Raw genomic sequence first — 13,557 nt, 5'->3', positions numbered from 1 at the left:
ACTAGTGGCTACTTCCCCTGAAAGACGTCTTTCATGCGACTAAAAAGATAGTAACATACAAAAATTCTTTTTTACAGCCCACATAAAAAGTCTGTTTCAGCAACAGGTTCTGGAACATGGAATGCTACCGACTAGGCTTTGTTCATAACATCTCAATGCTAATTTCTAAGCAACATTCTTGTGAGCAGGAAGAATAGAGTATAGCTCTTTCCAAGTTGTGTGTGTGAAACAGAATTTTTCTGGCTGTCACTCCACAATAACCAATCGAACAATGGAAACTCCACATAGGAATACCAACAATGTTGGAAAAGATAAATTGCTACTTACCATAAACAAGACACATTAAGTTGCAGACAGGCACAATTAAAAGACACTTACACAAAGCTTTTTGGCACAGCCTTCATCAGCAAAAGAGAAACAGAGAAGTACATCATTCATACATACAGGCTAGCACACCTCACGAACACATGACTGCCAAGAGCTGCTGGTGCTGGTGGTCATATGTGCGTGAAGTGCGCTGAGCAAGTGTGTGTGATTCTCAGTTTTCTCTTTTGTTGATAAAGGCTGTGGTCCAAAGCTTTGTGTGTCTTTTAATTGTGCCTGTCTGTAACTTATTGTGTCTTCTTTACAGTAAGTAGCAATTTATCTTTTCCTACATTGCTGACACACTAACCAGGCTCTTTCTTACTTCAAATTTGTTGTTAGAGCATTTGGTATAGAAGTGATGCTTGGTAAATTTTCTACTTCATTTGTCTACACACTACTGAACTGTTATAGGTCAGTATTTGAAATGCCCATTCTAACAATTATATCTCTATTGCTCTTATTAAATGGATGTGGCCATTGCCCAGGATCTGGACTAGCTGTTGGCAAAAAGTAGCTACCTATTGGTTTTCTTATCTTCTCTTGGTCTTTCACAAATTTTTCATTGCATTTAAATTTTCTGATCAGTTCTGTACATCAGATTTATGGGCATGAACCCACTTTATCCTGGAAATAAATAATTAAAATACCTACAAAAATATTTTACATGAATAAGGGAAGTTTTAAATAACATTGAAAGTAAGAGTACTTCACTGTTTTTTAAAATTCTGTAATTTATTTCAGATTAAAAGCAATATAAAGAGAATTGCCTGATAGATTCAGATACCTGCAGTAATTGCATGAGCAGATAAGCCTAACTTTTCCAAAACCAACAGCTTGCATACTGCCTTACTCCTAATGTTAACTGAATAAATGAAAATAAGCTTGCACTTAAAACTGAAACACACCATGTGTAAAACACTAGCACTCTGACAATAGAGCCAAGTGCGAAAACAATGGTTGTCAGTATTGTTGCCAACACCATTTTTATGAAAATAGCATAGCCACAATGCTAATGTCTCTAAATTCCTGTTGGCCTATTATCAATGGAATAAACAGTAGTCTTGCCACAAAAGCAGTTTTAGACAGTTGCTCAATCCATATTTAAATAATATGTAATCTCTAGAAACGTTATGATTGTTTGTCACTGACAAATGTGCCAATGCTACATGTGGAGATTTATCATTTAATTGGCATAAGTAGTGTTCAGTCATTGCCACAGGCGATTATCAATGTGTATTGTAAAACTGATTTCAACATTTAGACAGCTATAGCTTGTCCAACCACTAATTTCAGTTGCCTGAGACTGCAGTCGTGTGTGAGTTGGGTTTGCGCGCGCGTGTGTGTGTGTGTGTGTGTGTGTGTCTATTGTTGATGAAGGACAGTGGCCGAAAGCTTAAGTTGTGAGAGTCTTTTTGTTGTGCCTGTCTGCGACTAAGCATCTCTGCTGCATTGTGAGTAGCAACTTTCCTTCTCATAATATTGTTACAGTCCATCCTGGATTTTCCATGGTTTGAAAATATGAGAGAAGATATACTGTTGGAAAACCCTAGATTTCATAAAAATATTTCAGACTGAAATGCCAAAAAAATAATAACCTATTCCATGAGAGAAGTTTGGTCAATAAATAGCACCTGGCATATAGGGAAAGAGGGCTGGCTAAAGATGAGGTTGGCTTAGAGGAGCCATGAGTAGAAATCGGCTGTGAGGAAGTAAGCCCTTTTGTGTCAAGGTATCTGTAGTTCTGAGGGACCTTTATCACGAAGTCTAAATCACTGACACCATGATGCTTGATACGCAGCATTTATGAGGTCGCACGACGAAAGAGGGATGTTTCTGTGATGTCACATGTCTTGTTCTGTGATTTTTGAATGAATAAATAAATGCTGAATTGTGATCAAATCAAGCAGTGATGAAGAAAACAATCTTCATTGGCCCATATTACCCAGCATGTTCACACAATGGTACTAACTCTCTCCTGAGAAATAGAGCTCTTATATACAAATAATGTCAGATATTACAGAACATGTTTCTATTAAATAAATAAAAAATTTCCACAAACATTTCGAAAATATGAAGGTGAATAAAAGAAATTTGGAGACTGCAGGACGCGAACCCATGAACTTCCACATAACTCCCGGTTCTTGACTGTATTCACTATACTGCCATAACCTCTCTGATATGTCATTAACTGACATTTTATTACAAAAAACTGTACCAAGAACATGTTTATAAATACTTGTATAAAACCCATCAAATATGGGCTTCAACAAAACCCAATATGGTGTCTCTCAAGTTCTGTTTGTGATGTACGTATGATGAAGGACAGGCAGGCTGAAGCGATTAAGCCTTCGGGTGGCCCATAAGAGCTGTACTCTTGTAGAAGTCATGTCCCCAAACCTCTGCTACATACAGCTAAACCAGCATTTCAAGCAAACACAATATCAACAGTTCCAAAAATATTGACTGTTGTTATGTAAATTTATGTGGAAAATATTTAAGATCCATCCTGATAATTTAAATTCTGTAATACATTATTGAGAAGTGTATTTTAATATATACATTGTTGGGGGAAAAAATACACAACACCAAGGAGTGATGCCACTTAAAGAGAAGTTGGTAGGCATGTTTATACAGTTGAAACATGATGTCCATTCATATTTTGCACCAGTTGCATAAGAGTGTCACTTTTAGTGCCACTATGAGGATGCAAATCAGGTTTGCTTTAAATGCATGCTGTAACGGTAGTGAGTGTTAGTTACCTTTGAGATTGGACATGCTGAGTTGATGTTAGTCAAGAATGCCTTGGAGGTGACAAAGATGTCATTATCAACACCTCACTGATTTTTAATGAGGTCACGTAACAGGGCTATGAGAAACTGCATGCAGGGATGTGGCTGTTGTGCATGATTGTTGGCAGTGGTGGTCACTAGAATGTACAGTCGCAAGAAGATTGGGCTCTCATGGCCACGCGGCACTACCGAGAGGGAAGACCATTCTGTTCGGCATATGGCTAGGGCACATCATACAGCATCTGCAGCATTGGCACCACAGTGACACAAATTGGTTACTTCAAGGACAGCTCTCCACCCGACGCCCTGTATCGTGCATTCCACTGACCCCAAACCATCGCCATTTGCGACTTCAGTGGAGTCAAGTGAGGGTTAATTGTACAGCAGGATGGCGGTCTGTTGTGTTTTTTGATGAAAGCCGGTTCTGCCTGATGAAATCTGGTTCTGCCTCGGTTCCAGTGATGGCTGTTTGTTGTTTAGAAGGCCAGTTGAGGACCTGTAGCCAACCTGTGTGCATGCAAGACACACAGGAACTACATCTGGAGTTATGGTATGGGGTGCGATTTCATATGACAGCAGGAGCACTGTTGTGGTTATCCCATACACCCTAACTGCAATTTGTACATCAATCTGGTGATTTGACCTGTTGTGCTGCCGTTCAGGAACAACATTCCCAGGGGTGTTTTCCTACAGGATAACACTTGCCCAAATACTGCTGTTGTAAACCCAACATACTCTACAGTGTGTCGACATGTTGCCTTGGCCTGTTCGATCACCAGATCTGTCTCCAGTTGAGTACATATGGGACGTCATTGGACGACAACTCCAGTGTCATCCACAAACATCATTAACTGTCCATGTATTGATCAACCAAGTGCAACAGGCATGGAACTCCCACAACCTGACATCCTGCATCTGTAAAATACAAGACATGCATCTTTGCATACTTACATTCAACATTCTGGCTGGTACACCGATTGTTAATGTAACAGCATTTCACATTTGGAATGGCTTAACTTGCACTTACATTAACCTGTGATCTTGTAACGTTAATCAATTAAATATGTTACCTAGACAAATGTCATTTCCAGAATTTCATTACTCTACATTATTATTATTTTATTTATTTATTTATTTACTTTTGGTGTAGTAATTTTTTTCCCATCAGTGTATTTTGGGGTGGCTCTGACTCAGAACCTTTAACTAGGAGCCGCATCTGGTTCAAAACGAGGAACAACACGCAGTCACACATCAAATTGTTTATTGTTAATTACACATCTTCTCACAAGACTGTTTTCTTTTTCAGTTGATTAAATGCCATTTGGAAACTGCCTTCCTCAGTTTGCAGAGGGCTTTTCTGTTTTCAATAAGTGGCCTCCTGGTTTTGTTCTTCCTTAGTGATGTTACTCTAAAATTTCATGAACAGCTCACATGCTATCCGTCCAAAAAATTTCAAGACTGTATTAGCAGAAAAAAATAGAGAAAAGTTAAATGGTTTTAATGCTTCAGATCTCCTACATACTTACACCCCTCCTCACTCACACACACACACACACACACACACACACACACACACACACTCCCTTGTGTATAATGTATGTAACTGTCAGAAAGGTCCTTCTTTGGGATGATGATCAGTTCAACTCGTGCCTCACATCTGCAGCTTCTTTGATTTGGCAAACCATCAGACATCCATTCTACACTGCCATAGGTTCATATTGCTGACACAAAGTCTTTTCACCTGTGATGACGTTTTTCTAGAAAGGAACTGTCTGCATTTTCCATTTCAATCCAGTCGCGGCATGGGCCCACATTTCGTCGTCCTTGTCCAGGAGTCAAGGTATGCAGGAAAAACATTGTACACATACTTCTCTTCAAAAAATTTTGGAGAATGTCTTGAACACTTGATTCAGAAATGTTCAGTTCATTGCTCCATTGTGATTTGTGACATAACAGTGTCGACACACTACGGCCCCATGTCCATTACTTAACACTGCCTACTCCCAACTGACTGGTTGAATGCACACCTGTTTTTTACAGTTGTTAGTTCAAGTTGCCATGATAGTTACTGTCCTGACATTGCTTATATGCCACAGATAAAGCTGGTCTCCAAACTTTTTGGATGGAGGATGTACACAGATATGTACATTCCCCATATGGAATTTATAAGGACCATTTGAATTTAGTACAAACATCTAGTGTCAGGGGAAAAAAAAGATTTTTAATAACATTTCATTGCTCTTTGAACACACTCAGTTGCACTTAGTATCATATCTAGGGACCTGAAAGTTAGCATCTATTTTTGCGAAATTAACATCTGTTTTTGGAAATGATTAAGACATACAGATTTAAAAATTGCCATGCTGTGTCTGAATATGAGGCCTTAAGACTATGTACACATGTTTATTCTGCAATTTACACTTAAGTTACAATTCTGTTTTAATTTATTAATCTATGAGTTTTTTATATTTGCTTGTAAAATCTTGTTGGCTGTGCATATTTGTCCATTATCAGTATTTAAGATGTCAATAAAATTTTCAATATAGTGTTTGTGTTTAAGATCAGTTTGCTCATTTGTGTTTAGTTGTATATTTGCATATATAATGATAAGCCAAAATATTATGAGTATTGTCCACTGTGCTGTTGGATATTGCGGGCAAGTGACACAGTAACAAAAGTATGTAAGCAGAGCAGACACAGACGGTGGATCATCCTAGCTAAGACATGGGCTGCAAATGAGGAAATCTATTGAGATAAGCGACTTTCACAGAAGGCAGATTATTATTGTGTAGAGCCTGTGAACCAGCATCTCGAAAACGGTGAAGCTGATCGAATGTTCACATGCTACTGTTGTGAGCTTCTACGGAAAAAGATATAGGACAGTGAAATTACCACTAGGTGCTAAAGGGTTAGATCCATGACTCTTCACAGAACTTGGGGTTCAGAGGCTTGTTTGCTCTGTAAAGTAAGATAGATGGAGATCTGTGCACCTTTGCCAAAAGAGCACAATGTTGGTGCACACTCGTTGATCAATGGAAACATGTCAGTTCTTTGGGTGAATCACATTTTTGTTACAGTAGATCAATGGCTGCTCCACAAATGCCGTCATCAGGGTGAACGGTGGCTCGAAAACGTGCGCACCAGAGATGCAGGTGGTGGCAGCAGTATTATGCTATGGGAGACATTCTCATGCACTTGCATGTGATCTGCGGTAGTAATTGAACACACACTGACAGCTGCAAACCAGCTGCATCCCTTTAGGTTTGATGTCTTCCTTTATAACTGCCCGTGTCTTGGGGTCACAACCATGCTACAGTGGTTTGAGGAGCATTATAGTGAACTCATGTTGATGCCTCGGCGACCAAATACACCTGATGTAAAGCCTGTAGAACCCAACTGGGTCCCTATCGGGCGCCATCACCACATTCATAAATCAGCGGCCCATCATTTACGTGATTTTCACAACCTGTGTGTAGACATCTAAAGCCAAATACCTCCACAAACCTACCAATAAACTGTCAGATCCCCGACATGCAGAATCAGTGATGTATTTTGTTCCAAGGATGGACAAATGAGCTATTAAGCAGATGGCTTAATGTTTTGGCTCATCAGATAAATCTATTTCTTTCACGACATTCATCGTTAGTCCCTTCAATATTATGAGTAATATTTGCATCGCTCTTTCTGTTTGGTCTAGTTTATGGTTTCCTGTATACATGTGACTGAAGAAAATGGATTGATTTGAATCACTATTTCTGGTGTGTTCATGACTTCTAATTCTGAAATTTCTCCATTTCTGTTATATAAATTTTATCTCACTCTTGATGTTTGATTTTCATCAGATAAATCTATTTCTTTCACGATATTCATCGTTAGTCCCTTCAATATTATGAGTAATATTTGCATCGCTCTTTCTGTTTGGTCTAGTTTATGGTTTCCTGTATACATGTGACTGAAGAAAATGGATTGATTTGAATCACTATTTCTGGTGTGTTCATGACTTCTAATTCTGAAATTTCTCCATTTCTGTTATATAAATTTTATCTCACTCTTGATGTTTGATTTTCATCAGATAAATCTATTTCTTTCACGATATTCATCGTTAGTCCCTTCAATATTATGAGTAATATTTGCATCGCTCTTTCTGTTTGGTCTAGTTTATGGTTTCCTGTATACATGTGACTGAAGAAAATGGATTGATTTGAATCACTATTTCTGGGGTGTTCATGACTTCTAATTCTGAAATTTCTCCATTTCTGTTATATAAATTTTATCTCACTCTTGATGATTGATTTTGTATATACCTGAATTTGTGTGGACTGATAATTTTGTTTAGCCTGAGTGAACCTGTGCTTTTAGATTCCCTTTGGTTCAGCAGGCTATTCTAAGTCCTGTATTTTTCAGTAATGCATTTAATTTGTTGGATATATTTCCTGTGTATGATGTAGATATGTATAAGATTTTCTGTATCACTGGTGAAACTGTGGGACCTCAAGAATACAAATTGTATCCCTAAGGGCCCCATTATGTCCCTAGCATTGAAACTCACAGCTACCAGTAATCCTACCCTCTGTGAATTCCCAGATCTTGCAGGCCAAGAGGCTTCCTCTGATACAGGACAAGTGACTGTACCAGGCTCAGCTACACATAGTGTCTGAAACTTGTTTGCCAGGTGAACCAGGGAGGCCTTTTGATCCCCACCACCACCACCGATGTGCGCTCCACCTTGAGACAATGTCTAGCTCGATCTAGGGTCACTTTGAAACCAGTCATTAAAAAAAAAGGTGCATATTGGAGATAAAATAATAACAAAAGATAATTAACTGTCCTGAAATGGTCTTTGCTTGTTTTCTTCTTTTAGCTTTATTTCATATTTCAACAAATGATTGTGTTGAGAAACAACAAAATTTTTTCACTGGTGAATACAGTGCTACTCTGATTTAAGGTGTTTTTTTTTTTTTTCTTCATTATCTTTCGGTTTTGCATTCAATTTGATAATTTAAAATCCACAGTACACTGATTTCAAATCTGCAGCATGCGAGAACTGTGCATTGCAATCTACCAGTGTCACAGTGAGTGTGGAGTCAAGAGAGCTCATTCAGTATAAACATTCTTTATTCAGAATGACTTCTGTACAATAGGTCAATGTTGGCATCCTGGTGGCCTGTGGTATCAAGGATGCAGCGTGCAACAATTGCTGTGGGGGTAAGAACAGTCACTGTGGGAGTAAAAACAATCTATCCATCACAGTTCTAGAGATATGATGTCAACCGAGATGTGTGAAGAAATGTCGCACCATGCATGAAGTTTTAACACATTTATTTTTTACTACACTCCTGATTTAGTCAACTTTGTAAATCCCTTACATGTGGCAGCACTTTTGACAGCTTTCAACAGTAAAGCACAAACAGCTGAAGGCAAAAGTAGTCTATGTGTGTAGAGCTCTGAAGAGGTGTTGCCATAAAAGCATTTACAAAATCACATTGTAGATATGCGAAGCAGCTGCATCCAGTGTACAGAAATTGTCCGGGATATGATACTAAAAAACCCAGTTCATTTTTTGTTTCTGTTTCTACTAGAAAATTGGCAAAATGAATATCCAGGCAATGACAGCTTTATCATGAAGTTTAAGTTGGAGTACAGCGCTGGGAACCTCTTGACCACCATCCTGAAGAGTTCAGCTTCTCCCTTCTAGACATAAACATGGTCACTACCAGGAAACAAAACATTTCATCCACACATTTCCTTGTGAAAATTTCCCATGATATTGCATTTGTCTGTTAGTGTAAAGTTCACATCTGAATTTGATGAATCAAAATTGTGAATCAAAGGCAACAGCTCCTTTTTCTGCCACTTTTTCTTTGGAAAGCAAGTGCAAGAAATGTGAACAATAATTTTCTCAGCCTACAGATGATAAATGGCCACGATTAATCATAACGAAAAAAAATTAAATTAATCCTGTCACTATTCATAAGTAATTTCTTACTTCCTCATTTGACAATCTGCACTTGCACATATTCAAACTGCTTTGTAACACACTCTTGCACTGTAATCCACTAAATGTGAAAGGCAACTAAGAAAGCTTCTTGTGACATCTATTAGTGGTATTAATGAAGTTATTTGTACGACTAACAACATGAAGGACTGTATGTTGTGTTGTTTATTCACATTGTGATGAAATATTGAAATCTATATCCCACATTCGCACTATTAGTGGTGTTGACTTCTGCCTCGTATGTTCACTTTGGTGACAAAATTCATGGGATACCTTCTAATTGGTGTCGAATTCTTTCACCTGGTATAGTGCAGCAACTCAATATGGCATGCACTCAACGTGTCGCAGAAATAATGAGCTATGCTGCCCCTATAGTTGTCCATAATTACGAAAGTGTTGCTGGTGCAGGATTTTTTTGCATGAACTGATCTCTTGGTTATGTCCCATAAATGTTACATGGAGTTCATGTCATGGCTAAATCATTTGCTCAAACTGTCCAGAAAGATCTTCAAACGCATTGCAAACAATTGTGGCCCAGTGACATGGCGCTCTGTCATCCGTAAAAAATTCTATTGTTGTTTTGGAACATAAAGTCCATGAATGGCTGCAAATGATCCCCAAGTAACCAGAGGACCCAGTCCATTTCATGTAAACACAATCCACATCATTATGGAGCCACCACCAGCTTGCTCAGTGCCTTGTTGACAACCTGGGTCCATGGCTTCATGGTGTCTGCACCACACTTGAACCCTACTATCAGCTCTTACCAACTGAAATCAGGACTTATCTGATCAGGCTGCAGTTTTCCAGTCACCAAGGGTCCAACCAATATGGTCACAATCCCATGAGAGGCACTGCAGATGATGTGCTGTAAGCAAAGGCACTTGGGTCGATTATCTGCTGCCGTAGCCTATTAATGCCAAATTTTCTTGCACTGTCCTAACAGGTACATTTTTCGTATGTTCCACTTTGTTTTCTGCGGTTATTTCATGCAGTATTGGTTGCCTGTTAGCACTGGCGACTCTGGGCAAACGCCTGCTCTTGGTCATTAAGTGAAGGCTGTTGGCCACTTTGTCTGCAGTGACAGGTAATGTCTGAAATTTGGTATTCTTAGCACACCTTTGACACTGTGAATCTTGGATTATCGAATTCTCTAATGATTTCCAAAATGGAATGTTCCATGTGTCTAGCTCCAACCACCCTTCCGTGTTCAAAGTCTGCTAATTCTCTTTGTGTAGTGATAATCACATTGGAAACCTTTCCACATTAAACACCAGAGTACAAATGACTACTCCTCCAATGCACTGCTCTTTTATACCTTGTGTACACTATACTACTGCCATCCATAAATATGCATGTTGCTATCTCATGACTTGTCACCTCAGTCTATGTCACAGGAAGTTAAAAGGTTAAACATTACTACTCATTGCTTGTTGGTATGCTAATTCTAGCATTTGCTCTTCGTATTTTACAGTATTCAACTGAGCTAAGATTTGTTTGCGTCTAATTTTGTTTGATGAAATTAGTCAAAACTGGTTTCCTCTATCAAAAGTGTACGCAGGCTATCTGCTGAATTCCAGTAACTTCCATTACTTCCTCTGTGTGCAATTTTATTATAACATTAATATTCGGATGTATATAAAATCAACTGCCCCTTTAAAAAATTGCAGGTACCCGGAGCAGACTGACTGCCCTGTAAGGAGAATTGCAGTGGCTGGAAAATCAGAATTTTTGCACTGTGAAAATGTGGCATGGGAAGCAAAAATAAGTTGCAGTTCTTACTGAGTAAGGCTACCAATAGAATCCTGTTAATCTGTAGCTATTACAATGAAAGGAACCCACAAGACAAGATTCAGAGACTCTTGTTTTAGGTTAATGTATAGGAAAAAAAACAAAGGTTTGCTTCAAATCAATCATCTTTAATGAGAATAACAGTACAGCCTACAAATGAATATGGAGTAATGGCCACTTGTGTAAGCGTACTGCTTTACTGTAGTGATGATCAATCACTGTAATTTAAAAAGCTAATTCGTCAGTTGAAAAAGGAACATGTCCAGCAAATGCAGAAGTAATTGTATCTAAATAAACAGCAAACATTACATAAATATTAAAACATTACCCTCTGAATAGGAAAAGAAACAAAAATAAATATCCAAACTCAAGAGATTTTTTAAAAAGATAAAGCAAGCATGTTTAATTTTTAGACAAGTACATTTAAAATATTTGTTTGAAGTGATTTATTATAAGTTTCCTTTGCTGAATTTGTACTTTCACTATTGTAGCCACTTTCCTCTCCCACCACCCTCCCAAATATGGTTTATTACCCTCCATTTGCATGGCATGTTATCTGATTATATCCTGATTTAATTTGTTGAGAGGGTCAATCCTTACCTTTCAAAAATATCACATAAGATTATTTGTGATCTTCAAAATTTATCACAAAATTACAACTGCCAGAGCTGCAATGTTGTTCACTTTATTTATTTCGTATTTTTAATTTTTTTTTTTAATTTTTGCCTTTCAGTCCTAAATACTACTGGATTTCATCATACTTTAATACAATTTAACTAAATTGCAGCATTTTCTTGTATAGAATATTGTTAAATTTACATATCAATACTACCACAGTTAATAATGTATTTGAATTCAGTTATCTTAAACAAGGCAATAAGATTTTGCACAGAACAATCAGTACTGTCAAATCTTTCCTTCAAATAAAATATGATTATTATTGTGATTTTTTAATTTTTTTTTTTACAAAAAATTTCTGCTGCATCACAGAATATATTTACAAACGATCATATTAAAGCTGCTTGTTGCGTACTTCTTGTAAGGGAAATCTGTGATGAAAACCCTGAATGTAACTGAATTACTATTTCAGAGCAGAAGACTAGTGCAAAATTGCACACTGTAATTAACAAAATGATTGTAAATGTTTCTGAAGAAAGTACACATGTGCAAAAATTTGTGTGCGGGCAAAAGAACAGCCTGCAAAGATCTACACAGCTTTTGTCATAGCAGCACAGATACTTCTTTAACATCTCAGCAGGCATTAGGATTTCATGCTCGCAGGTAGCTATGAATACTTGGTGATGCTGGTGTAGCAGTTCGTCCTATGCGCCTCCCTCTGAAATGAAAAAGTACATTCACTACAGCCTTATACACAAAGATACATCCACAAAGAGGTTTAATCACATTTTTTACAGTTTGATACAGCCTATCAAATATGTACACTACGTGTTACTGTCTACACGAAATAACATTCAAATAGTGGGGGCAGATAATGAAGGAGTCTAGATAGTATAAAACCCTGAATTCTGAATTGTGTGTTAAGGGCTTATTTGACCTAGGTTATTGTATGTACATCTGCTACTGCTAAGCATTCACGGTTCTGTAAAACGTTAATGAAGTTTGTATGTACCTTTTCTGTTTCTCCATTCTGTATTTTTTCCCATTTCTGTTAACAATGCTTATTTTGTATTGAAATGGAATGGCTTTATGGTACAAAAGCACTGTAATGTTTTATGCCACACTGGAGTTTCGGCCCATTAGGAAAATTAATACATGTGAAAAATGCTGTGAAGAGACTGCTGAGAAGCGATGGTGAGTTATGTGGAGTGGCAACCGTGAGTGAAGTTGAATACCATGAATAAAATGGATTGTCGTCATGAGTTTCAGCGCCTCCAGTGGTGAATACTGTTGAAAACGAAATATCGTTAAAAATGATTATTCATATCCGGCTGATTCAGATGCCATAGTTTCTTTATATCTGATAAAACAGGATTCCATGCTTTACTTAGCGAGTATCCATTATCACGGTGAATGATATTATCTGCTTGTCTGATTTCGACAGATTCTTTTAAAACACAATCCCAGTACCACGAAGCATTTGCAACTACTTGCATCTCATTGTATAGCATCCTGTGTCCCTCTGTAAGGCAATGCTCAGCCACCGCAGATTTATCTGTATGGTGATGATGTTCAATACATCTGTTGTTGACGTTATGAATAGTTTGGCCAATGTAAATTTTCCCGCAATCACACAGTATTTTGTAAACGCCAGACTTCCTCAGACCTAAATCATCTTTAACAGAGCCAAGAAGTACTCGAATCTTAGCTGGTGGACGAAAAACACATCTGATCTCATATTTCTTCAAAAGTCTACCTATCTTGGCGGACAGATTCCCAGCATACGGAGGGAAAGCCACAGACCTAAAGGTGTCTTCAGAAGGTTCAGGTAGAGGTCCAAACTCAAAAGCACATCGAATCTGTCGGTCCATATAGCCGTTATTATTGAACATGTCCTTAAGATGCTGCAGCTCCTGTGGTAAATTCTGAGCATCCAAGACAGCATATGTTCATTTAACCAAGGTCCGAAGGACTCCTGTACATTGAAAAGGTGGATGG

General features: G+C 38.0%; 2 protein-coding genes across 5 annotated transcripts in view; one reads left to right on the top strand and one right to left on the bottom strand.

The window, feature by feature from the left end:
* The window catches only part of LOC126235937 (phosphatidylinositol N-acetylglucosaminyltransferase subunit Q), a 108,441-nt gene extending 97,382 nt beyond the window's left edge, over nt 1–11,059 (top strand). For both annotated transcript variants that reach the window (XM_049944905.1, XM_049944903.1), the window contains one exon: nt 10,821–11,059. The gene's annotated coding sequence lies outside the window, so the exon portion shown is untranslated. The remainder of the gene's footprint in view (nt 1–10,820) is intronic.
* LOC126235938 (nuclear distribution protein nudE-like 1-A) overlaps nt 11,049–13,557 on the bottom strand; it is a 159,578-nt gene continuing 157,069 nt past the window's right edge. For 2 of the 3 annotated variants that reach the window (XM_049944907.1, XM_049944906.1), the window contains exon 9: nt 11,049–12,277. In XM_049944907.1, coding sequence (XP_049800864.1) covers nt 12,211–12,277 — 67 coding nt within the window. In that variant the 3' untranslated portion in view covers nt 11,049–12,210. The remainder of the gene's footprint in view (nt 12,278–13,557) is intronic. The other variant, XR_007544845.1, reaches the window with a different exon arrangement.

This window comes from Schistocerca nitens, chromosome 2 (genome assembly GCF_023898315.1).
Source record: "Schistocerca nitens isolate TAMUIC-IGC-003100 chromosome 2, iqSchNite1.1, whole genome shotgun sequence".
In the NCBI taxonomy this organism is placed as follows: Eukaryota; Metazoa; Arthropoda; class Insecta; order Orthoptera; family Acrididae; genus Schistocerca; species Schistocerca nitens.
Note: the sequence above shows the minus strand (reverse complement) of the source record. Positions and strands in the feature narration are given on the sequence as shown.